Genomic DNA, 22,727 nt, shown 5'->3' with positions numbered 1-22,727 from the left:
TGCCAAAAGCCTCAGCTAACAATGATAGCTCCCCTGCATAGAGGCTCCAGAGGTCCTTGCTGGTCAAGCCTAGCTTCCAGGGCACACCAAGTCCCCGGCTGCATGACACTATGGCATGTGGAACTCTCCAAGGCAGCATTAGGACAGAGTCAAAGAACTCAGGGCACCAATCTCAATCTTTATTGCACCTATGTTTTGGAAATATTATTCCTTGAGTCTTGGAGTCTCAGAGCCACTATTCCCTGCCATTTGGTGTGTCTCTTACGTGCAGAAGGAATCCTTGCTGGACTGGGTGTGGGGTCTACGTGACTTATTTAAAACCAACTTGCAGGCTTGGCGCCTATAGTTCAGCAGCTAGGGTGCCAGCCACATACACCAGAGCCGGTGGGTTCGAGTCCAGCCCAGGCCTGCCAAACAACTACAACCCCCGCCTCCAATAAAAACAGCTGGGTGCTGTGGTGGGCACCTATAGTCCCAGCGACTTGGGAGGCTGAGGCAAGAGAATGGCTTAAGCCGAAGAGTTTGAGGTTGCTGTTAGTTGTGACAACACAGCACTCTATCCAGGGTGACAGCTTGAGACTCGGTCTCAAAAAAAAAAACAAAAAAAACTTGCAATGGAGTTAGTGATGCCTGTTGCTTCTGCTCCACAACCTTGTGTCACACAGCTGTGCCAGGCACCAGTTACAGGTGGCATCTACAGGCCAAGGCTCCCCCAGGCTCAGCCTTGGCACAGCTCACTGCTGCCCATGCTGGGCTGCCTCCTCCTGGTGGGGTCATGCTCTTTAGCTTCCACCAGGCAAGGAGAGCAGATATAGGTGCTGGGCATAGGCCAGAAGATGCAGCCTCAGGGACCGGGGCTACTCCCAGATCTTCACTGGGCTCTGAGCTTCTTGCTCTGTGGGCTGGGTGGCTGCTCTACATGGGACCGTTTCTGCTGGGGCTCCTTGTCCTCCAGGCCAACTGCCAGCTGCCCAGATAAGACAGCGGCCCGCACCAGCCGCAGCTCACGCTTCTCTCTGCGCTCCTCCATCTCCTCAATGTCACCGGCAAACAGGGCTTTCAGGGGGGCAATCAGCTTGGGCACTGTAGGGAAGTCTCCAAAGCAGACCTAGAATGCAAGAGAGAGGACCAGGACACACCTCAAAAGGCAGGGGCAGGTCTGGGAGAGGTTGTGTGCCACACAGCAGCGCCAACTCACTTACAGACCCTCAAGCCCAAGGATGACAGCCTAGAGAACAGGCAGGCCATGGAGGGAGGGAGGAGGGAGAGACGGGGCCATCTAAAGAAAGGAGCAGTCACTGCCCACATCTGGCCTCAGGAAATGGGGCGGGAAAGCAGTCCAGACAGCTGCTGATAAACAAGGCCTGGCCACACCCTACCCTGCGCTCTGGAGGCTGGAGGAGCAAGGCTGACTCTCCTGCACATGAGGTGAGCACCTGCCTCAGGTATGTGCTGAGGCTTAAATGGCAGGACTCTGAACTGTTCAGACCTAAAAGACTCTTGAAAGCTCCCAGTGAACCTGAGGCTGACGTCTACATGGCCCCTGCACTGGGTCACACCATCAGACCTGGTGCTGGGCATGACTGGCCAGTGACAGACAGGTTACCTCTCCTCTGGAAGACCCTGAACCAAAAAGGAAACTCTGAACTACTGTCCTGTATAGTGTGCAAAGTCCCATTTCTCAGCCCCGTCCCCACCCCCACTGCTCATGGGACATACAGACCTTCATGTGGTCAAAGGCAATCCCAACTTTCTCATTGAATTCAGGGCTGAAGAGCGGGACCTTAGCGTATCGCTGGCTGAAGTGGTTCAGCATGATGAACTCTGCATTCATCCGCATCCCCACACCAATGGCTTGGGAAGTTGTGCTGAAAGGAGGACACAGCAGAGGGTGACGCGGCCCTCCACAGCTCAAGGCACCTGGGGGGCAGGTAGCCAGCACCATCCCTCCCTCACACGCTCCCCGAAGCCCACTTAGGGGAATGTGCTCTTCTGCTTCCCAAGATTTGGTCCCCGGCCCCCACCTCTCCTGGCAATTCCCTCACATTGCTTACGGTTTTTATTCCAGCCTACTTCTAATTCTTTCAAGAAACCACGCCCTCCTTACTCCACAACCTGCCTAAGCAGAGGGCCCATGGGAGCACTGCCCAGGTTCAGGAGGTACCCCTGGCACGTGGTGGAAAGCAGGGCTGCAGCGTCAGGACACAGTCCTTCCCCAACAGGCAAATGCAGGGTGCCCAGAGCTTTACTTGGGGGACAGAGGGGGTGGGGACAAGACTTAGTGGCCTTTGCTACCTATGTGTCTTTTCCACAGCCTCCTCTTCTAAGCCATCTTCCAGGGTGGCTTCATGTATCAGGAGGGTGGCATCTTTGCCTGGAGAAAAAGCACAGGCATCAGGGCAGAGTCTCCTGCAAAAGCAGTAGGTGGCCCTGCATCACAGCTGTTCTCAGCCTCACCCTGGTCCTGTGACTTGTAAGGACAACAGACAGAGACCATGGGGCCCGAATCTGCTCCTGCTGACATCTCCCCACAAGCTCCTCTGTGTTACCTCTGGCTGCATAAACCCCAGAATAGCCAGCCTCCGTGTGGCTCATCCCATCCTCCACTCACCCATCTGGACCAGAGCCTCACAGGGCATGGTGTCCCCAGAGTACACCACTTTCCAGCCGGACGTGTGCACCAGTGCACAGCCAAAGGCATGCTTGCAGTGCCGTACCAGGCAGGTCTGAAACTGAGGGGGAAACTGGGCTCAGGCTCTGTGGCTCTGCCCCCACTAGCCCCCCCAACAGCTGGGACCTTACCTCCTTCAAATCACACGCTACCAACAGTGAACTGATGAGTATCTCAACTGTGGGACTGGAGACCTCGGCCCCATTCTGAAGGTATTTGGCAGGGATCATACTGTGAGAAGACAAAACATTTAAAATGACAAGCATTAAAAAACCCAAATTCCTGCAGATCATCTAGGGCAGGAAAAGAAAAAACACTAAACACCTGGAATCCATGTTCAAGTCTTTGACTAGAGAGCCCCAAAATCATTCTTATGAAGAAAAGAAATTTAAAACACAGTCACTAATTAAGGTTGGGAAACAACTGTCAAACAAAAAGATCAAACCACATCCCCCAGGCCATGGTAAGAACTCTAACAGGCCAGGTGGATGGGGCTGCTTCCCTTTGAAGTGAAGATGGGACCAACCCCTAGTCATCCATCCACTTAGTGTGGACCACTATGCCAGCTACTCTTCTGGATGCTTGGTCCTGTGACCATCTCATGGAGAAATGACAGCCAAAGTCTAGAAAACAGCTCAGGTGGTGGCTCACGCCTGTAATCCTAGCACTCTGTGAGGCTAAGGTGGGTGGATTGCGTGAGCTCAGAAGTTCGAGACCAACCTGAGCAAGAGTGAGACCCCATCTCTAAAAATAGTCAGGTGCTGTGGCAGGTGCCTGTAGTCCCAGATACTTGGGAAGCTGAGGCAAGAAAATCGCTTGAGCCTGAGTTTAAGTTTGCTGTGAGCTATGACATCAAGGCACTCTACCCAGGGTGACAAAGTAAGACTCAAAAAAGAAGAAAAAAGAAAACAGCTCAGAACTAGGAGGGTTCAGCAGAAATGCTTCAAAGAAAAGACATTAAGTGGGAGCCATATAATGGTTTCTACTCCCAAGTCAAAGCCTTCTCCTTCTGCCACAGGACAAAGTTAGGGTAAAGCTGCCGGGGCTGTCGTTAGCAAGGAGGTGATAACAGCCAGCAGTAGCCTGAGAGCCCAGGCCATGCTGGACACGCACCTGACGTGATGAAGGATCTTCTGGCACTGGTTATGGTACTGCTGGAGCCAGGCCTTGAGCTGGGTGGGGGCGACCACCAGGAGAGGGTGAACTGGCTTTCCCAGAGATATCTGAAACAACAAAATCCTGGTCAACAGCAAAATAGTTCAATAAAAATGGCCTGGAGTGGCCAAAGGTATGGCCGATTTCGTGTAAACCACCAAAATTCATAACGTCAATACATCAATCAGGTTCTGCTCTTACCAAAGCTCGTTCTCTCTGCAATAAGATCTGTAACAAGCCCTGTGAAGGAGACGAGACACAGATTAGCCTGGTCCCCACTCCGTTTTCTCCCTAGTGTTAGGGTTCTGGACCCTTCTGTTAATCACTAGCTCTCCAACACGATGGCCCTAGTGGGGGCACATCTGACCCATGAGCCTGAGAGGCAGGCAGCAAGCGATGTGGCCTATGCTGGGAAGAGAGCACAACGGCCCGGGACCCTGTGCCCTAGGAGACCAGGGCGAGGGCCTCACAACCATGCCTCTGGTGCCCACCCTTCCTCTGGCAGGCTGTGTGGGAAGGCAAGACTCAGGAAGGCAGGTGAACCCCAAACTCATCCCGCTACAGGAGACAGAGCACATAAGAAGACAAGACATTCTTATTTAGCCCAAGGAAAAGACCATCTCCTAGCAAGAAATGACCAACAAAAGCTCCTGGCAAGTTTGGGAACAGGAGGAAAGCACAGAGGCCAAAGTTCTGCAGTCCCATCTGATACTCACCGTGTGGTGATCTGCGTGTAGGTGGGACACAAACACAGCTGCCAGGCTGCCCAGGACCCTGTCCACCTCATCTCCGTAATGACGGCACAGCTGCCCAAACGTGCCTTCGCCACAGTCCAACAACAGACACTTGTCAGGGCTACAGAAAAAGAGTAAGAGATTCAACACCACAGGAATGGCTGCTGGTGGTTTAGAGAACGACGTCTGTTTCAGACAACAGGAAGCAGCTGAGGACACTCCCACGTCTTCCATAACTTCTTATGTCTTTTCTATGAGGAACTTGTAGAAAAGCCAATTAATTGAACCATGAAGGTAATTTTAGATTCTTTTATATCAAAGAATCATCCATGGATCTCGAAGCCCCTTAACATACACAGATTTTATTTTTATGCCCAGTATAAAAAAACAAAAACAAAAAAGAACACATGAGCTATGCAAATCGGAGAAGAAAGTATTTGCCTTCTAAGTTTGAATTATCTGATGCAAAATGGAAAAGCTTGCCTCATAAAACTATTGCCATTCTGAAATGAGTGATATATGTTTCAGAAAACTTGGAAAATAGTGTTCTCATAAAATAAACTGAATATAATGATTACAATGATGAAAATGATGACTCACAGCCCCAATAAGAGCAGTAGAAATATTAATGACAATAGAGTTTTAACAGTGAATAAATTGCATGTGGGTTTTAATTTTCTCTTTGACATAACCATTTTTCAAAAACTGAACTTGAACATATGTTTAATTCAGGTAAAAAGTGATTTTCTATTATATATATTATAATGAGATACATTTTATTGATGAGTTTGGTGCTATGTATCAATATATTTGTGTTTATAAAAGATAAATGTTAACGCTATTAATGCTAACTTATGGGGATACTGAATTTTTAGAAAGCTAAAAGATACTTTAAATAGTAGGTATAATTCTAAATGTAACAATCCATAAAATTATGCATAAATATTAATATGTATGTTTACATCCATGTATATATGCAGAAAAATTTAGTATGGAGATTGAAGAAAATATGTAACAGAGAGGTTAGGATTTACCAGTGTGAGTTTTGTTGGACTTTTTTGGAGAAGGAAACATTTGCTCAAGATTTACTTTGCTACAGTTTTAGTGCATTATGCTGTCTATGCCATAACCGCTTGTGAACCTAAATGCAATTTCCTAAATGTGCACCAAGGAAATATGATAAATTGCTCAGAAACCCCCCCCCCCAAAGCTCATGTGGAAGGCAAGAAGAAAACATTTACTCCTGATCATGGATTATATGCAGATTGAATGTGGCCACACCCTGTGATGAGAAAATCAGAGCCAGGTATCGTGTACATGTGAGATTGCACTTGCTGCCATGGATTCTTCCCCTTGTTAGCTGCTGGGGTCTTCCCAGCCCTGTCCTCAAAGTTGTCTGGTACAAGACAGGCTGCCTGTGCTTCTTCAGGGGAATCAGTTCATGCAAATTCCTGGGCTCCACCAAGGACTTGACTCAGTTGTTCTGGGGAATCTTAGGAGCTCTGCTGTGCAGGCCATTGCAGAAGCCCTGTTCCAAGGTGGAGAGGGTGGTGTTCCCTCGACCCTTTCTTCCTTCTCTGAAAGGAGCCATGAAGGCTGGGAGAGCTGCACCCACTTTGCAGAGAGAAGCCTCAGAACCAAGACACCACCTTCCAGTGAGAAGCTGGAGTGGGAAGGCAAGCTGGCAACATTAATAACCTCCCATTACCTGGTTCAAGTAATGCTGAACCAGGGACCAGCAGGCAGAGCAGGCCTGCTTCTGCGCCTCTCAGCCCCCAGGATAGGCCGGCTTGCTCTGAGCTGCTCTGCTGCACCTCCTCAGTCATAAGTGACACGAGCCCCAGATTTGCCTCTTTCTGAGGTCAGGGTACATCTCCTCATGGCTGTGTACAATTTAATGCATTATTTGGTTGACTGCCCACTGCGAGCATCTGAGATGACAAAGCAAAACACAAAAGCTAACTTGGTCCTTCACACTCTCATTTCTTTCACCTACTATCCCAGCACATGCACATTTCACAACACCTCTGCTGGATTAATCTCCCTGAAGATAAATGACCCCTGGCAATCCTAATCAACTAAAACATCTGTCAAGGGGAGTCCAGTAAAGAGGCTGAGGACAAAACAAATGTGCAAAACCCAAAGCCTTTTAACAAACCAGCTAGTTAGAGGGACTATATGTGTAGCAATTAAGACGCCACTTCAAATTTCAGACCTGCTGCTTACCAGCTGCAGGACCAGCGTAAGCAACCTCTCTGAGCATCAGTTTAGCAGTCATTGACACATACTCACTACTTCACAGGACTCACGTGAAAGTTAAACACGAGAATTTCTTAGCAACATGCATAAGTAATACCAACTCTTTCCCCCTGCAACTCCTTATTTACTTATTGGGCATTTTTACAAAAGGATGAAATTTGGTGATTCCCAGAACTAAAATTAGCTATTGAAGCTATAAAGTGGAATAGGGCCCATTTGTGTCCCTCTCTGAGACACTCCAGCCAAGAGGACAAGCTTAGCAAGCTCTGTATCACTGCATTTACAAATGAGGCTGGCAGCTGGGACAGGGCTTCATTTAAAAACAAGCATGCTCCCAAATGGACAGATGCTTCTGGGAAAACAGCAATACCTTATGTTGACAAGTGTGGAGCTGACATTTCGAATCTTCATTGGGATGGCAGACCCTGTTCCAAGGAAGATGACTTCTGGATATTGACTTTTTTCTAGAAAAAAATACATGTAAAATAAGCCATTTCTTTGGGTTAGGTATGAGCCAGCATTCAGCCATAAGACAGTGCTACAGTTTGGATACAGCTTCATACCATTCTCCCAGTAGAAGTGCTCACTCTGAGACTGAAGTAGTTCTTTTTCTTTTTTTGTTTTTTAAGAGACAGGGGCTGGGCACAGTGGCTCATGCCTGTACTTCTAGCAATGTGGAAAGGTGAGGGAGGTGAATTGCTTGAGCTCAGGAGTTCAAGATCAGCTGAGCAAGAGCAAGACTCTATCTCTAAAAATAAAAAATAATAATAATAAAAAAAAAAGATTTACTTTTCTTTTTTTCTCTTGTTTGAGATAGTCTTACTTTGTTGCTCTGGATAGAGGGCCGTGATGTTATAGCTCACAGCAACCTCAAACTCTTGGGTTCAAGCGATTCTCTTGCCTCAGACTCCCGAGTATCTGGGACTACAGGCGCCTGCCACAATGCCTGGCTATTTTTAGAGATGAGGTCTCTCTCTGGCTTAGGCTGGTGAGAACTCAAGAGCTCAGGCAATCCACCTAACTTAGCTTTGTAGAGTGTTAGGATTACAGGCATGAGCTACCTCGCCTAGCCAAAGAAGATTTAAATTAAAAAATAATAATAAATAAAAAAGACAGTATTTTACTCTGTTAACCAGGCTAGAGTGCAGTGGCCTGATCATAGCTCACTCACTGTAAATTTCAATTCCTGGGCTCATGCAATCCTCCCACCTCAGCCCCCCAAGTAGTTTGGGATACATGCCACGTTGCCCAGCTAATTTTTGAATATTTTTAGACAGGGTCTTGTTATATTGCCCAGGCTGATCTTGAACTCCAGTGATCCTCCCACCTTGGAAACTGGATCAGTTCTTTAAGAAATGGATTAGCTCCCAAGATAGTCGGCTGTTAAAGGCCAGACCACTCCAGTTTTCCCCCCTTTACATATGTCCACTTTCCCTTTGACCTTCTCTGCTATGTAGTGACATAGCACAAGAGCCCTCCCCAGAAGCCAAGGCCAGGACCTTGAACTTCTCAGCCTGCAGTCATGAACTAAATAAACCTCTTTCTTTATAAACTACTCAGTTTCAGATATTCTTTTATAGCAACACAAATAGACTAAGACAGACAGATGGGTGAGCAATTCAGTGAAGTCTGGCTCCCAGCAGGTCCCTGGTGACCACCTTTGTGCATAGGACTGCACAGGACTTCCTCATCAGAGTGAGATCTGCAGGCTATGTATGAGGACAGGACTGTCTGTGGGGAAGTGCAAATAAATCCTGTAGTCCTTCCTTCCAAAAAGTTGCTCTAATTCTTTTAAAGTAAAAAGGAGACTTCTTTACGCTATGATTCATTTACTTCAAAGGAGGGGTATCTACCTTGCATCCAGCTCTCACTACAAACCCATGGCCTCCCTGCATCTTCACAATACTACCAAGTAGGGAACGCTCTGCTTTACAGGGAAGGAAACAGGCTCAGAGAGCCAGGGCTACACGGAGGATTCAAATCCACGGAAACCTGATGACTCCAAAGCCCGGGCCCCTTCCTTACCCTCACCTAACCTGAGAGGCCTCCTCCGCAAATCTATAAGCACCTCAAGAGTATCCTTTCACATACACAACAGAAAACCTATCCAACAGCAAGGAAAGCAACTCCTACGAGTCCTCCCAAGCACCTATGGGAAAGCCCCTCAAAGAGGAGGAGCACTCTGCCAAATAACCCCCTAACCCACCTTTCAGTCCAATGTTCTATTTCCATCACTAGTAAGAACATTTACACTAAGGAAACCTGCAGCAGGAGCAGAGGTCCCAGGTGGTGCCTATGGCTCAGTGGGCAGGGTGCCGGCCCCATATTCCAAGAGTGGCGGGTTCGAACTCGGCCCTAGCCCTGGCCAAACTGCAACAAAAAGATAGCTGGGCATTGTGGTGGGCACCTGTATCCCCAGCTATCAGGGAGGCTAAGGCAAGAGAATCACCTAAGCCCAAGAACTGGAGGTTGCTGTGAGCTGTGAGGGCGATAAAGTGAGACTCTGTCTCAAAAAAGAAAGAAAGAAAGAAAAAGAGCAGAGGTCCCAAGTTCCCTAACTACGTTTTCTGTTGAGGCAGTGAAAGCCCAAAACACTGTGACTTGGCCGAAATCTTCCACAGAGACTTATCAGCAAATCTGGAACTGGGTCCCAAGGCAGCCGAGTCCCTATTCAAAGCTCCCTCCACAGGTTCTCACAGGCGTTCCCCTCATGCTGTTTCACTCAGCATGTACCTTGTAAACATGTCTGGGCATCATCAAAAGTGCTCTGATTTAACTGGTCTGGGATGGGGTATAAACAATTGGGATTCTTAAATTCCCCAACTCTCCCTGCCATGGCTATAAGTCTTAATACAGCCAGAAAAAAGAAAAAGAATATGCCCTGTTAATGCTCTACTTAATGTTATGAAAATACAGCAGGGGGCACAGCCCAGGGAATAAAGGCTGGTGGTCTACCACTCACCTGCTTGGTTTGGGACATCCTGTGCACTCTTCCTATACTCCTGCACGCTCTCCTGGAAATTGGGAAGCTCCAGGGCCTCAGCTTTAAATTCATCAGGATTGCATGTAATAATGGCATCCCTGTAGGGAGAGAAGCATTTCTGATGACTGGGGGGCAAGGGGGCTGTGTCCTCAGCAAACACCAGGCTGGATATCCAGAAGAGATTCATGGGGACAATCTTCAGATGGTTCTTTCAAATTATGGTCCAAGGCAAAGCATGTCTGTTCTATTGTTCTTTGCTACCTTTCTCTACTGAGAAGGAAGGGGTAAGCTGAGGGTATTCTGAATAACTAGCTCATCGGAACATTCCTCAGCCTCCAAAGCCGCACAACCAGGCACTACTAATGCTCAGGACAGGACAAACTCACTGTGGTGAGGGCTGTCCTGTGCAGTATCCCCACCTCTACCTACTTCTCTCCCACCCTCCACTGACCCATATAGTGACAACTCAAATGTGAAAAATATCTCCAGACATTGCTGATTGTCCCCAGGGCTTCAGGGGAGCAAAATCATCCCAGATGAAAAGCAGGATTCTAGAGCAGTGACTCTCCAACTAATCCCAGGGGAACTGTGTTAAACAGTGGGACCCAGTTTGGGGCTCTGGGGTTGAGCCTCCTGCAGCTCTAGCAACCCCCAGAATATTCTGCTTGTCCTGACCACAGCTAAGTAGCACCGCCCTCGATCTGGTGGCTATTCAGTCTGGATGAGCACTAAAATCACCCAGGATCTTACAAAGTGTGTCCTCAGCCTATTTCTCAAGATTCTCGTTCAGTGGGTCTGGGACAGGCCCAAGAACAATATGAAGCTGAACTGGCACTGACTAGCATCACGTAAACACTGCTTTACGTCGCAGCCTGTGCAGATGCTGACAGAGGGACAGTAGGCGCCTCTACCCCAGGATGCTGCCTGTGGGCCTGCAACGTACTACCAGACACCTGAAGGGCCCCAGTTGCTCAGCCACCACAGCATGTGGTACCCAGCACTCATCTGGAACATGGCCTATTCTGATCAGACATAGGAAGTGGAGGGGATAGAAAACTTAAAGTTGTTCAAAGTTCAGACCTTAAAAGTTAAAGATGTGACGCAATAAGATTTTTCACTTTACCAGCTGAAGTTAACTGGGAGAGGCTTTTCAAATAGTAATTTATATTTACCAATGCCTTAAGAAGTATCGTACTCTGACCCAGAAATCCCACATTTAGGAACTGCCTTAAGGAAACAAGGTTCCATTCAAGGATTTCTATAAGAGACATTTATTGTTTCATTGAAACAGAAAAAAATTGGATACATCCCCAGTGAGTAAACATCCCTATCTGGAACCAAAATCCTGTTGCTGAGGACTATTTAATGACACAGGAAAATACAATGTCAGGCCATAAACTGGTAGCTTATATTTAAAAAAAAAACAAAACAAACCACATCCCCATATACACAAATTTTAAAAACATATAACATTAGCAATCATTGTCTCTGGGTGACAAGATTATGGGTGAGTTTTTTCATCATCATACATTACTTACTTTCCACTTTTTTTTTTTTTTTTTGAGACAGTCTCAAGCTGTCACCCTGGGTAGAGTGCCATGGTGTCACAGCTCACAGCAACCTCAAACTCCTGGCTTAAGTGATTCTCTTGTCTCAGCCTCCTAAGGAGCTGGGACGACAGGCACCCACCACAATGCCTGGCTATTTTTTGGTTGTAGTTGTCATTGTTGTTTGCCAGGCCGGAACTGGATTTGAACCTGCCAGCTCTGGTGTATGTGGCTGGCACCTTAGCTGCTTGAGCTACAGGCACTGCTGCTACTTTCCATATTGTTAAATATTGAACCTGATCATTGTTATCACCCAGGACAACAGTCTTAGAACAGGATGAGCACTGGCCCCAGTCCTCCCCTCTCAACCCAGCCCAGTGTCAGGCTGTTTTCTAAATAGACACGTATGGGCCCACGGCCAGGCCCCTCATTTGCATATTGTCTGTGGCTCTTTGGTGCTATCGAGGCAGCAGTGAGCAGCTACCTAGAAGCCACGTGGCCTGAGAAGCCCCCTGAAATATCCACCGTGTGGCCAGATTCAAACCCTGACCCAGAGGAGTCTACCAGTTAGAACGGCCCTGACCTCTGCCACTCCCTCCTGGGCCGGAGCTGGTACTTGAGGAGGCATTCCCCACGAACCGCGGGCACATGGAGGGCAGCACCTTCTTCCTACAAGAAACAAAACACACCCCATGGAGAGAGAGAAAAGGGAACAGGAGCCAGGCCCGTGGGACCATCCTGGGGCACTACCTTACAGGGGAAACTGGTGAGCGAGGGGAAGATGCCAGGGTGGATGAGGCTGAGCTGCGTTTGGATCTTGTGGCTGCGGAGGTTGTGAACGGAGGCACAGTTCTCATTCAGGATCAAGTGCTGGGTGTGAGGCCCAAACCTAGAATGAGACAGAGACATTCACCTTGTCACTGCATGGCCCTGAGGGGCAGCACTGGAGATCAGGGGCCCTCATGCTGATGCAGCACTCACAGCTGAGTGATACACTGGTAAGTACTGTCACTAAGAGCCCAAACATGGTCCTCTTCCTGTCTGAGGCCACTGTTCACTCCCTACCTCAGCTGCCTCTCAGGTGAGCTGGAAAGAGTGTAGAAAAACCAAGAAAAATTAAGGTATGCAGGGCCTACAGAGAGGGATGGAACCAAATGGGGAAGGGACCTGAAAGGAATACAGGTAACAGATGTTAAGACCCAAACTCTGGTGGAGCAAAAGCTGACACAGCTAGAGAGCAAGAGACTGCAGGGGCACACTGGGCCGAGGGCCGTGGGGGGACACGGGCAGGGGGAGCAGCCTAGGTCTCCACACACCAGGTTCCACTCAGACCCTGCCATGGGAGGCTGGCCTTGGCCAACGATGCCACCAAGCAAAGGTAACTGGCCTGTCCTTCCAGTTACTAACCGTGGTAGAACACACTGCTCCCGGTGCTGGGAAGAAGGGAGGGAATGAAGAGAATCGTAGGGTCCAACACAGCTTTGGAAAATGGAAGCTATTATTTTATATTTGCAAGTCTCTTCTTTAGCACTCACATATGGAACCATCACTCAAAAGGCAGTATTTATTCAGATGCCGAGAGCACTCGGGGTGTAAACTGAGGCAAGAGCCAGCCCCATGCGAGCAAGGCACGTGTGCAGGCCCTCGCCACCTAGCAGCTTTGTTGCAAATGTGGCCCAGGTGTGTGCCCAGAGCTCAGGGAGGGCAGGAGTCCCAGAGGAGTTTAGGTAGGTGCAGAAAGGGAAGTGACAACTCAAGGAATGAGGAGAGGAGAGAGGGGAACCCAGTGCGGCCAGCAGGAGGGCGGGGAGCCATACCTCTCCATCCACTGCTGGTACCTGTGGTCCATCAGCACAGATTCTGGGGCCATGTGAACCACCAAGGCCACGGGGGCATCGGCCTCTCCCTGGTACCTGTGTGGAAGAAGAGTGGGGCTCTGCTTCATAAAGAGATCTGTACTCGGGACACACACTCACGGGGACTATACCTTAGGGAGGCCTCAGCTGGGCTCTCTATACTGCAGTGAGCTGCCAGCCTCCAGGCCCAAGTCATGCTCTCCCTGCCCCAGCTCTGGGCACTTCCCACCTAAGGCAAGCTCTGCTCCAGGCCTTGTGGGCAGTCAGGCTCAGCCCTGTCAGCACTGTGCTGTGTTGTGACCTCAGGCTCCTCCCGTCCCCTACATTCATAGGGCTCAGACCTGCAGAGCTGGACAAAGGCTCTCCCTGCCTACTCTGCTCCCTCTCTCCTTCCCTTCTCACAGGGCTTCCCTCTCATAAATTTCCTGCATCTCCAATGCTACCTCAGTGCTACTGGCTAGAGAATCTGAGACATGGGCATGGAAAAAGAGAATCATCTGGCTGGGTACAGAGGTCCACGCCTCTGGGAGGTGGATGAACTGCTTGCACTTACGAGTTTGAGACCAGCCTAAGCAAGAGCGAGACCCCATCTCTACCAAAATTAGAAAAAACTAGCAGGGAGTGTTGGCAGGTGCCTGTAGTCCCAGCTACTTGGGAGGCTGAGGCAACAGAATCACTTGAGCCCAAGAGTTTGAGGTTGCTGTGAGCTGTGACACCACAGCACTCTACCCACCAGAGTGACAGAGTGACACTATCTCAGGAAAAAGAAAAAGAAAATGAGAATCATCTGAAATTCTGCGACACAGAGAGAAGACCACATACTAATATGTGGATGTGGTTCCTTCTAGTTCCCTTTAAAAACAAATACCCAAAGTAGCAATTTTTATTTACTCTCCCCTACCACCATCATACATGGTACATAGCTCTCAAAACCTTGGCTAGTGACTTGAAGTAGCTTTGCTGCACAAACCTTGATTTAAAAAATACAAAGACTATGCCACCAGGGTACCCAAATTCCCTCAGAGGATGAAGTGGACCCAGAAAGAATTTCTAACCCCTTACTTGGAAGGGCACAGCAGCACAAAAGGATTTGTTGTATAAATAAAGTAAAAAAATATAGGTAAATAAAAATTAAGAACAACAAAAATATAGATATACCATTGAGAATGGGAGAAAAAATTAAAACACAGATATGTGGGTCAAAGATTCTACCCAGGAATAAAGCTAGACTGTAAAACTGGTTAATACTTTTTTGGAGGACAAATCAGAGTGGTACTTGGGCCTGAGAGATGTCCCTTGGCTGATTTGCCTCTTAATAGACTTCTGACCAAGACAGTCTCAAACAGTCCAATTTACCTCAATAGCTACAATGTAGAAAAGTTATAAAAATTCATTCAGGTAACAATAATCTAAATAATAATTTGGAGCATGAATTAGAACTCAGAAAAGTTTTGCAAGTTATTCTAGAGTTCAGCTTAATTTCCTAGCCCTTAGGAGTTTCTGGTTTTCAATCTTTTCCAATTTCGCTTCAAGGCTATGTACATCACAAAGTCCACTGACTACCAAGAGCAACCTAAATCCTGCCAGCAGGCCTGACCCAGAGCTTCATTCAGACCCAGATGATGGACTTTTTGCAGAGACGAGGCTCTGTCCACAGATGCCTATGTTGACACCGGTCCCTGTGTTCTCCCACCCCAGAGACCCCTCCATTACCTCTTAAAGGTGGCATTCTCACAGATGGGTTGAATGAATCCTTCATCTGGACATTCTACTACAATAAAAGCAAGACCAGGATCTGGGGGAGTACAGAGCTCTTCAGGCAAAATCTGCAAAAATCAATTATAGCAGCACACTGGGGTCATGATGTCATCACTATCCCAGAACAGAGTCACTGCTTGGCAACCAAACTGAATGGCAACTGCCAATATGATGTGTCCCTACCCAGCAAGCCAAGAGAGGAACAAAGAGCACAGAGCCAGCCGTAAGGGTCCCCACCTACACCCTTCCTGCTCTGTGTATACTTAGAGACGGGCAACTATCTTTGCAGAGGTATCTCAAATCTGCAGTGGCTAGGAAATGAGGTTTGGTACTAAGGTCCTCTTCAGTCTGTGGCCACTGGTCCCTAACATCCTTAGGAGCCAGAGAAAACACTTTGATGAAGAACACAGTGGCAGCCATCCCTTTGGAACACGCACCAGGCCCATTTGCACGGGGTCTGCTGTTGGATGCTGCCCTGAGCTCCAGCACCAGGGAGAGCACCCACCTTTCATGAGGAGGCATCAAAACCTACATGGACAACCCACAGAAATCCCCACACTGCCAGCACTGGCACACAGGACAAGGCTAGACAAGACAGCCTCCTCATCACTTAGCCAAGTGACAGGATTCCAATTTGCTCTATTCCTTCAGAAGTGAGGCTTAAACCAGATACTGACTCTGTCCCAGGTTCCAATTGTAACTGCTGAAGCATTCAGAAAACCTGGCATCTTACCACTCTTCCTTCATAAGTGACACTTTTCCCGTCCTTGACAGCAGCAATGATGGGAGCAATGGCAGCTGTCCCACTGAAAGGAAGAGGCAAGCCCCAGTGAGATGCGTTTTCCCTAGGCACAGAGGTGTGCCTGGCACGTCCCCAACACCCTCCTTGACACTCACACTGGGAGGCCGAGCTCCTTCGCTTTGAGCACCAAGAAGTTTCCTTTCTTTAAGTGAAGCTGCAACAAAGAGAATGTGAGTGTGATTTCAGTGGCCAGTGGAGAAGCTGATTTCATCAGTTTTCTTAGAAGTATACCTTTCAGAGTCTTTAAAATTAATGCCATATTCTGAAGTCATGTGTTTTGAAATGCCTGAGTACTAAAACCCAAATTATAAAAAAGCACAGCGCTTTATTTCCCAACGTCAGCTCACTACAAATTTAACACGATGTAACTGATTTCAATATCAAAGTACAAAGTCAGAGTTCTCACGTGTTCTCGAGGAGAAACACCGTTCTATCATTCTGCATCATCAGTGCATCGTATAGGAGCATCACCAGATCGATGTCCAACAGAGCAATGACCAAGCAAATTCTGCATATCACAATATTCCAGTGACAGGGTAACGAAAGGATGAATGATTTTTATTTTCTCCTGTATTTTTCAAATATTTGGCAAAATATTGTTGTTGCTTTTATAATTAGAGAAAAATTATAATACAAAATTCCCAATATGTCCTTATTATACTAGAAGAGCAAATAATAACCCTATCATAAAACTTTAAGTCAGAAAGGGCATGAAATGTTAATAGGTCCTTCAATGTTGAATTACATTTGATTTTCATTTTCTTCTTTAAATTTTTTTTTTTTTTCGAGACAGAGTTTCATTATGTCGCCCTTGGTAAGAGTGCCATGGCATCACAGCTCACAGCAAGCGATTCTCTTGCCTCTGCCTCCCGAGCAGCTGGGACTACAGGTGCCTGCCACAATACTTGCTATGTTTTTTTTGGGGGGGGTGGGTTGGAATTGTCATTGTTGTTTAGCAGGCCCGGGCCAGGCTCGAACCCACCAGCCTCAGTGTATGTGGCTGGCACCCTACTCACTGAGCTACATGGGCTGAGCCTCTAAATCAGCGGTTCTCAACCTGTGGGTAGAGACCCACAGGAACTATATCAAAGGGTCGCGGCATTAGCAAGGTTAAGAACCACTGCTCTAAATCTTTTTCTTTGTTTGAGATACAGTCTTACTCTGTTGCCCCAAGCTAGAGTGCCATGGTGTCAGCCTAGCTCACAGTAACTTCAAACAAGTGATCTTCTTGCTTCAGCCTTTTGAGTAGTCAAAGGGGGTACTACTTTGGGAATGCAGGCATACATCACCACACCTGGCTAATATTTCTATTTTTTTAGTAAAGATGGGGGGCTTACTCTCGCTCAGGCTGGTCATGACCTCCTGACCTCAAGTAATTCTCACCCCCCCATCCTCCCTAAGTACTCGGATTACAGGCACGAGCCACCTGCCCCACCACCTTCTTTAAATCTTGATGAACTATTTGTATTTTCTTTTAATTTCCTAAAATATGTTGAGGAGTTACTCCTAGGGCAAAGAATCAAATTTACATCCTAAAGTCTTTTTCTCAGGATTCTAGAATTTTCCACTTGGAAAAATATTATTCTAAAGTAAGAATTACAGCTTTAGTGAGTTCACATCACACAAAGATGATCAAGTTGGCTGGCATCTTTAGAAAATGACATTAACAAGCACTGTCTTGATCAGACATTCTCTCTACACATCCAAAATGACTTTGAGGCTGGCAACTACACATTTCTAATGTTTAAAAGTAGCTTATAGACCTAAAACTAGGGAAACCCATCCTTCCATGAGCCAAATTCAACCCACAGAGATCTGCTCCCATCTGAGGAATGCACAGCATCTGAAAGGCGGCTGAGAAGCTGCGCACAGGCCAGCAAGGCACTGCCCCGAGCCCACGCTCTTTCTTCAGATGAGCTTCTCAGGGCCTCAGGCCTGGAGCCTCCCAGAACTTGCACCAGCTCAGCTCTACCGCTTTCCAAACCCTCCACTGAAAGCAGCCAATTATTGGAAGAAGGAAAGGGGCTACAGGCTGACCTAGTAACAGCAGCCCTCAGAAGTGGCAGCAGACAGCAGGGAAGGAGCCCGAAAGCCAGGTGGGCAGCCGGCAGCTCCTGAGAGTCAGGGCCTGCAGCTCCCAGGACCAGGGGCTTGGAAACAGGGCACCCGGCAGAGTGACAGGGAGCATGTACCACGCAAAACGCACCTCAGCACGCCCGGGGTCAGCCGTGCAGGAAGGCAGCAATACAATTTGAAAGCTAATATAAATTAATGTTAAAGATTATTTTCCTGCCTGTACACTCAGAAACACATAAGCAATGAGTCTACTGGCAATAGTACTTAACCTTTATATAATTGCAACTTATCATTCAAATAGACAAAAATGATACTAGCAATAATCCTGCAACTGATATTTCTAATTCCCCTTCAAAATTCTTTTCACTTGTAGGCATTAGAATCTGGATAAAATTTCCAAACACTTTTTTTTCAGACAGAGTTTCACTTGTCGCCCTTGGTAAAAGTGCCCTGGCATCATAGCTCATAGCAACCTCAAATGCTTAGGCTGAAGCAGTTCTCTTACCTCAGCTTCCCAAGTAGCTGGGACTACAGGCACCCGCCACAGCAGCCGGCTATTTTTAGAGATGAGGTCTCACTCTTGCTCAGGCTGGTCTCAAAACTGTGAGCTCAGGCAATCCACCTGCCTCAGCCTCTAGAGTGCTAGGATTACAGCCATGAGCCACCACACTCAGCCCCAAACATATTTTAGAATCAACATTACTTTTTTGTTGTTTTTGATAACAAAGAAATTTTATTTAGGAAGAACAAAGAGAAAGTTTAGAGCAATTCTAAAGTTGAAAGTGGGTCTCATCATGGAGAAGGTGAGAAAGACCAACATAACTTGTTCAAAAAAAAAAAAAATCAAAGCCTACGAAAGGACATGTAGTCATTTTACATTAGATGAAAATATTTTTATAGATTGTATTTTAATAAAATTTTAATGCAAAGTTCTATTAACAGTAAGCCATTCATCAGATCTTACAAATCGCTTACTGTAATAAAAATGTTTAATGGAATTTAATCAACTTCAGAGGTGCAGGTCTGGGCCCTTGTGAGTGATAGCTAATATTAAAATTGATCTGATGTCAGACCTTAACTACTGCAGAGAAATGAAATAAACTGAAACGGAGTTGAAAGAGTCTGAATTATAGATTTGAAGGGAAAAAACCATACCACAGCCTTCAATAATTTCTGAATTCTAAGAAGACCAATTATAGACAAATATTAATATAAATGAATATTGTCCAGAGACTGATAGAGCCCTGGAAGACAATTTAAAAGGACATAAAATACAGTAAGTATTTTAAGAAATTGGTATCTGTGTTTCTTATTGGCACAGGTTAACTCAGGAGCTTCTACTTCTGAATTTCTTAAAATGTACTAGTCAAAGGCTGCTGACCAAGCCCAAGGTCACACACAACCCCATGGAAAGGTGCTCTTACCTTACAGACAAAAGCTACAACCAAGGAAGGGTCCCTGCCATTCCCTTTCTGGCTGATACCTGAGGAAAAACACACTTGATTACAACAAGGTAATGTGAAGGTTGCACAGATGGCACAAATAAAATCACCTGATACCTAGTTTTACTGTACATACAAATTAAATGAATGGTGCTGTCCCACTACAAAAGTTGAAGACACTGGGTGGCGCCTGTGGCTCAGTGGGTAGGGCGCCAGCCCCATGTACTGAGAGTGGCAGGTTCAAACCCGGCCCTGGTCAAACCACAACAAAAAAAAATAGCTGGGCATTGTGGTGGGCGCCTATAGTCCCAGCTACTCGGGAGACTGAGGCAAGAGAATAGCCTAAGCCCAGGAGTTGGAGGTTCCTGTGAGCTATGTGATGCCACGGCACTCTACCAAGGGCAACAAAGTGAGACTCTGTCTCTAAAAAAAAAAAAAAGTTGAAGACACTAATATTCTCAAGCAGATCTTTCTTCCTCTACTTATTTGAGCTGTACTTGGGTAAATGGAAGACACAAAATTCTTTCCAGAAAAACTTTAGAATAGCAAGTCAATTTTTTTGTTTGAAACAGGGTCTCACTCTGTCACCCTCAGTAAAGTGCTGTATGGTATAACTGTAGCCCACAGCAACCTCAAACACTCAAGCAATCCTCCTGCCTTAGTCTCTAAGCAGCTGGGAATATAGGCACCTGCCAAGATGTCTGGCTAGTTTTTATGTTTCTAGTAGAGAGGGCTCTTGCTTTTGCTCAGGCTGGTCTTAAACTCCTGGATCATTCCACTTCAGCCTCCCAGAGTGCTAGGATCACAGGCATGAGCCACCATGCCCAGCCACAGGTGAATTTTTTAAAAATGATTTTAAATGACACATTTTATCAAGGACTAGAAAAGAGAGAGGAAAAAAAATAGAACGTGCTTTATAACACATGTAAAAATATGTGAAATAACATGAAAGCTAAAAGGTTTGCAGAAAAGTGTATGTTTTGGTCTTCACCCTGTGCTATCCCAAAAAAGGGACAGCGTACAGGGTTGGCCTTTTCTAAGGCACCAGACAGACATGACCTCAGGATAGAAAGAAGAAAGTCTTGTCAAGCTTTGCTAGCACTGTCCTTCTATCAAGAACAACAGACTCCTTCAGCAGTCCAACCCCTCTGATATATCTAATCCTGGACTTTTAACTCAGTTTCCCAGTACGCTGTCATTTTGGAAGAAAGGGTGCAGATCCTTTCATTGATTTGACTGTCTTGTCGGCTTAGCAGTTATAGTTCCTGCATTAATGAAAAACTAATTTGCATTAATGTCCCATTAATGAAAAGAAAAATATAAAAGCCTGCCATACCCATCAGTTTGCAGGCTCTGTTCTCCCCTCACCAGGCCCAGGTAGGTGCCAAACTATTGGCCTTTACAGTTCCCACCACCCTCCTCACTCTCTCCACAGACAGAGTCACAAAGTGTCCAGGAAGAAGAATCTGTTTTATGCACACGGCTTCCTTCTAACAAAGAACATGCAAGTCTTCCTGGTGTTTTGTTTGTACTTTACCAAGTGGAAGGTGCTGCTTGTTTTCAGCTGACCCAGAGTCTGAAGACTGATCTGGACTGAGCCTGCCGAGAGGTCTATCTGGACTCTGAGATGGCTGGTGCTGGTCAAAGTTTCGCTCACCTGGGCAGTAGAGGACACCACCAAATTACATGCTGACTAAACAGCGTGCAGGCTTTAGCCTTCATGGATCCATTATTACCATTCTCGCTAAACACTTGGATGCCCAAAGAGTACCCATCTCCAGAAAGAGTGTCATTTTGCAGTTAAATCTCAAGGTCAAGATAAAAAATTCATGGCTCTAAGAAGCTAAAGCGCAGCGATGGTCTCAGAAGTCGTGCTTGCCCCTTTTGGTACACGCACTCATTTAAGGTGTGCTGGGGCCCTGGGGAAAAAAGGATCAGCAAAATAAAAAATCAAATCCTGGAGAAAAGTAAACTGTAATGAGCAACAGAGGTAAGAACAGGGAGCTGGAAAGGAACAACTGGGGGTACACAACTCTGGTGGGGTGGGAGCAAGGGTCAGGCACGAGGAGGCTTCTGACCAGGAGTGAAGCAGGCCAGGGCAGTGCTGCCCAGCAGTCTGCTTGCAGCCCACAGGCGTTCCTGCCTCGCTCCAGCCATGCCCTCTCCAGCCTCTTTTGCCCCAGAGCCAGCGCAGGCCCTGCCTCTCTGTCAAACGCCGGACTTCTCTGGCCTTTGTTGGGCACTTGCGTCTGAACGTCCCTGCTGCTTTGTCCTCTCTTCACATAGGTAAAACTGGACACAGAACATGTTTAGGACGAGACTGACACGCGCTGGTTCCTCAGTCACACCCACACCATCTGGCTCCAGAACCCACAGCTCTGTGGAAGCTTCTGACCCCTAACCCCCTAACCGCACTTCTTTTAGTTTGCAGTTATCAAGATTTATTAAAAAAGTATTTATCTGTGCAAATCTCTCCAGAAGCCTCTCGTCAAAGGAGGGTACTGATGTCTGTGCCAAATAAACCCTACGCAGTGAATGTGCAAATCTGTGTGCAATCTATTTTCTGACCGTGGTTGATCATGTAATATTCCAAAGCATAATCACTATCATCATATTTGAGTTAAATGTGTCTGTTCATAAGACTAAAAGCTCCTGAAGGGCAGGAACTATATCTTAACTCCTTAGCTAAATTTCCTATTCATGCTCAGAACACAAAACAGGGTGCCCAACACAAGTATTCAAGCAGTCTCTGGCTTTACCCACATTTTCTTACTTAGGCCCCCCATCATCCTAGGAGATCAGGTGTGCATACTCACTATATATGGGAATCTGGTAAACAGTCATGGTCTCGTCCTTGTATTCTGGGGCAGAGTGGGGCCGCACAGCTACGTGAAAAACACACAGCAGAAAAGTGACTGGTTAGTAAAGATGTGTGAACATTAACTTCCAAGTCTACCAATCACTTAAGTAACTGAAACCACTAAACCCGAAAGTCTGAATAGATTAAAATGTTTATGCGAGAAACAAATGTGTTTATGTCAGTCACTTATATTACCTACAGCCAAATAAAAAGATATGTTTTGGGTGGCACCTGTGGCTCAAGGAGTAGGGCGCCCGCCCCATATATCGGAGGTGGTGGGTTTGGATCCCGCTGCTGGCCAAAAAAAAAAGAGATATGTTTTGAGCACTGGTGACTATACATTAAAAAAATTATTTTAAAACTAGGAGGTGCCCATAGCTCGGTGGCTAGGGCACCAGCCACATACACCAAGGCTTGTGGGTTCAAACCCAGCCCAGGCCTGCTAAATAAAACTGCAACAAAAAAATAGCATAGTGGTGGGTGCCTGTAGTCTCAGCTACTTGGGAGGCTGAGGCAAGAGAATCACTTAAGCCCAAGAGTCTGAGGTTGCTGAAAGCTGTGATACCATGGCCCTCTCCCGAGGG

General features: G+C 46.8%; 1 protein-coding gene across 1 annotated transcript in view; it reads right to left on the bottom strand.

Annotated features, from left to right (window-relative positions):
- Window positions 1-550: 550 nt before the first annotated feature.
- The window catches only part of ELAC2 (elaC ribonuclease Z 2), a 27,167-nt gene continuing 4,990 nt past the window's right edge, over window positions 551-22,727 (bottom strand). The window contains exons 6-24 of the mRNA XM_003791077.3: window positions 22,100-22,168; window positions 20,821-20,940; window positions 19,266-19,324; window positions 15,861-15,919; window positions 15,697-15,769; window positions 14,919-15,031; window positions 13,167-13,262; window positions 12,100-12,238; window positions 11,933-12,018; window positions 9,782-9,900; window positions 7,190-7,283; window positions 4,543-4,681; window positions 4,028-4,066; window positions 3,785-3,894; window positions 2,803-2,902; window positions 2,612-2,732; window positions 2,296-2,374; window positions 1,724-1,868; window positions 551-1,108 (exon numbers count right to left, since the gene is read on the bottom strand). Coding sequence (XP_003791125.1) covers window positions 872-1,108; window positions 1,724-1,868; window positions 2,296-2,374; window positions 2,612-2,732; window positions 2,803-2,902; window positions 3,785-3,894; window positions 4,028-4,066; window positions 4,543-4,681; window positions 7,190-7,283; window positions 9,782-9,900; window positions 11,933-12,018; window positions 12,100-12,238; window positions 13,167-13,262; window positions 14,919-15,031; window positions 15,697-15,769; window positions 15,861-15,919; window positions 19,266-19,324; window positions 20,821-20,940; window positions 22,100-22,168 — 1,997 coding nt within the window. The 3' untranslated portion in view covers window positions 551-871. The remainder of the gene's footprint in view (window positions 1,109-1,723; window positions 1,869-2,295; window positions 2,375-2,611; window positions 2,733-2,802; window positions 2,903-3,784; window positions 3,895-4,027; window positions 4,067-4,542; window positions 4,682-7,189; window positions 7,284-9,781; window positions 9,901-11,932; window positions 12,019-12,099; window positions 12,239-13,166; window positions 13,263-14,918; window positions 15,032-15,696; window positions 15,770-15,860; window positions 15,920-19,265; window positions 19,325-20,820; window positions 20,941-22,099; window positions 22,169-22,727) is intronic.

This window comes from Otolemur garnettii, unplaced genomic scaffold, assembly GCF_000181295.1.
Source record: "Otolemur garnettii isolate 467f Iridium unplaced genomic scaffold, OtoGar3 scaffold00046, whole genome shotgun sequence".
Classification (NCBI taxonomy): Eukaryota; Metazoa; Chordata; class Mammalia; order Primates; family Galagidae; genus Otolemur; species Otolemur garnettii.
Note: the sequence above shows the minus strand (reverse complement) of the source record. Positions and strands in the feature narration are given on the sequence as shown.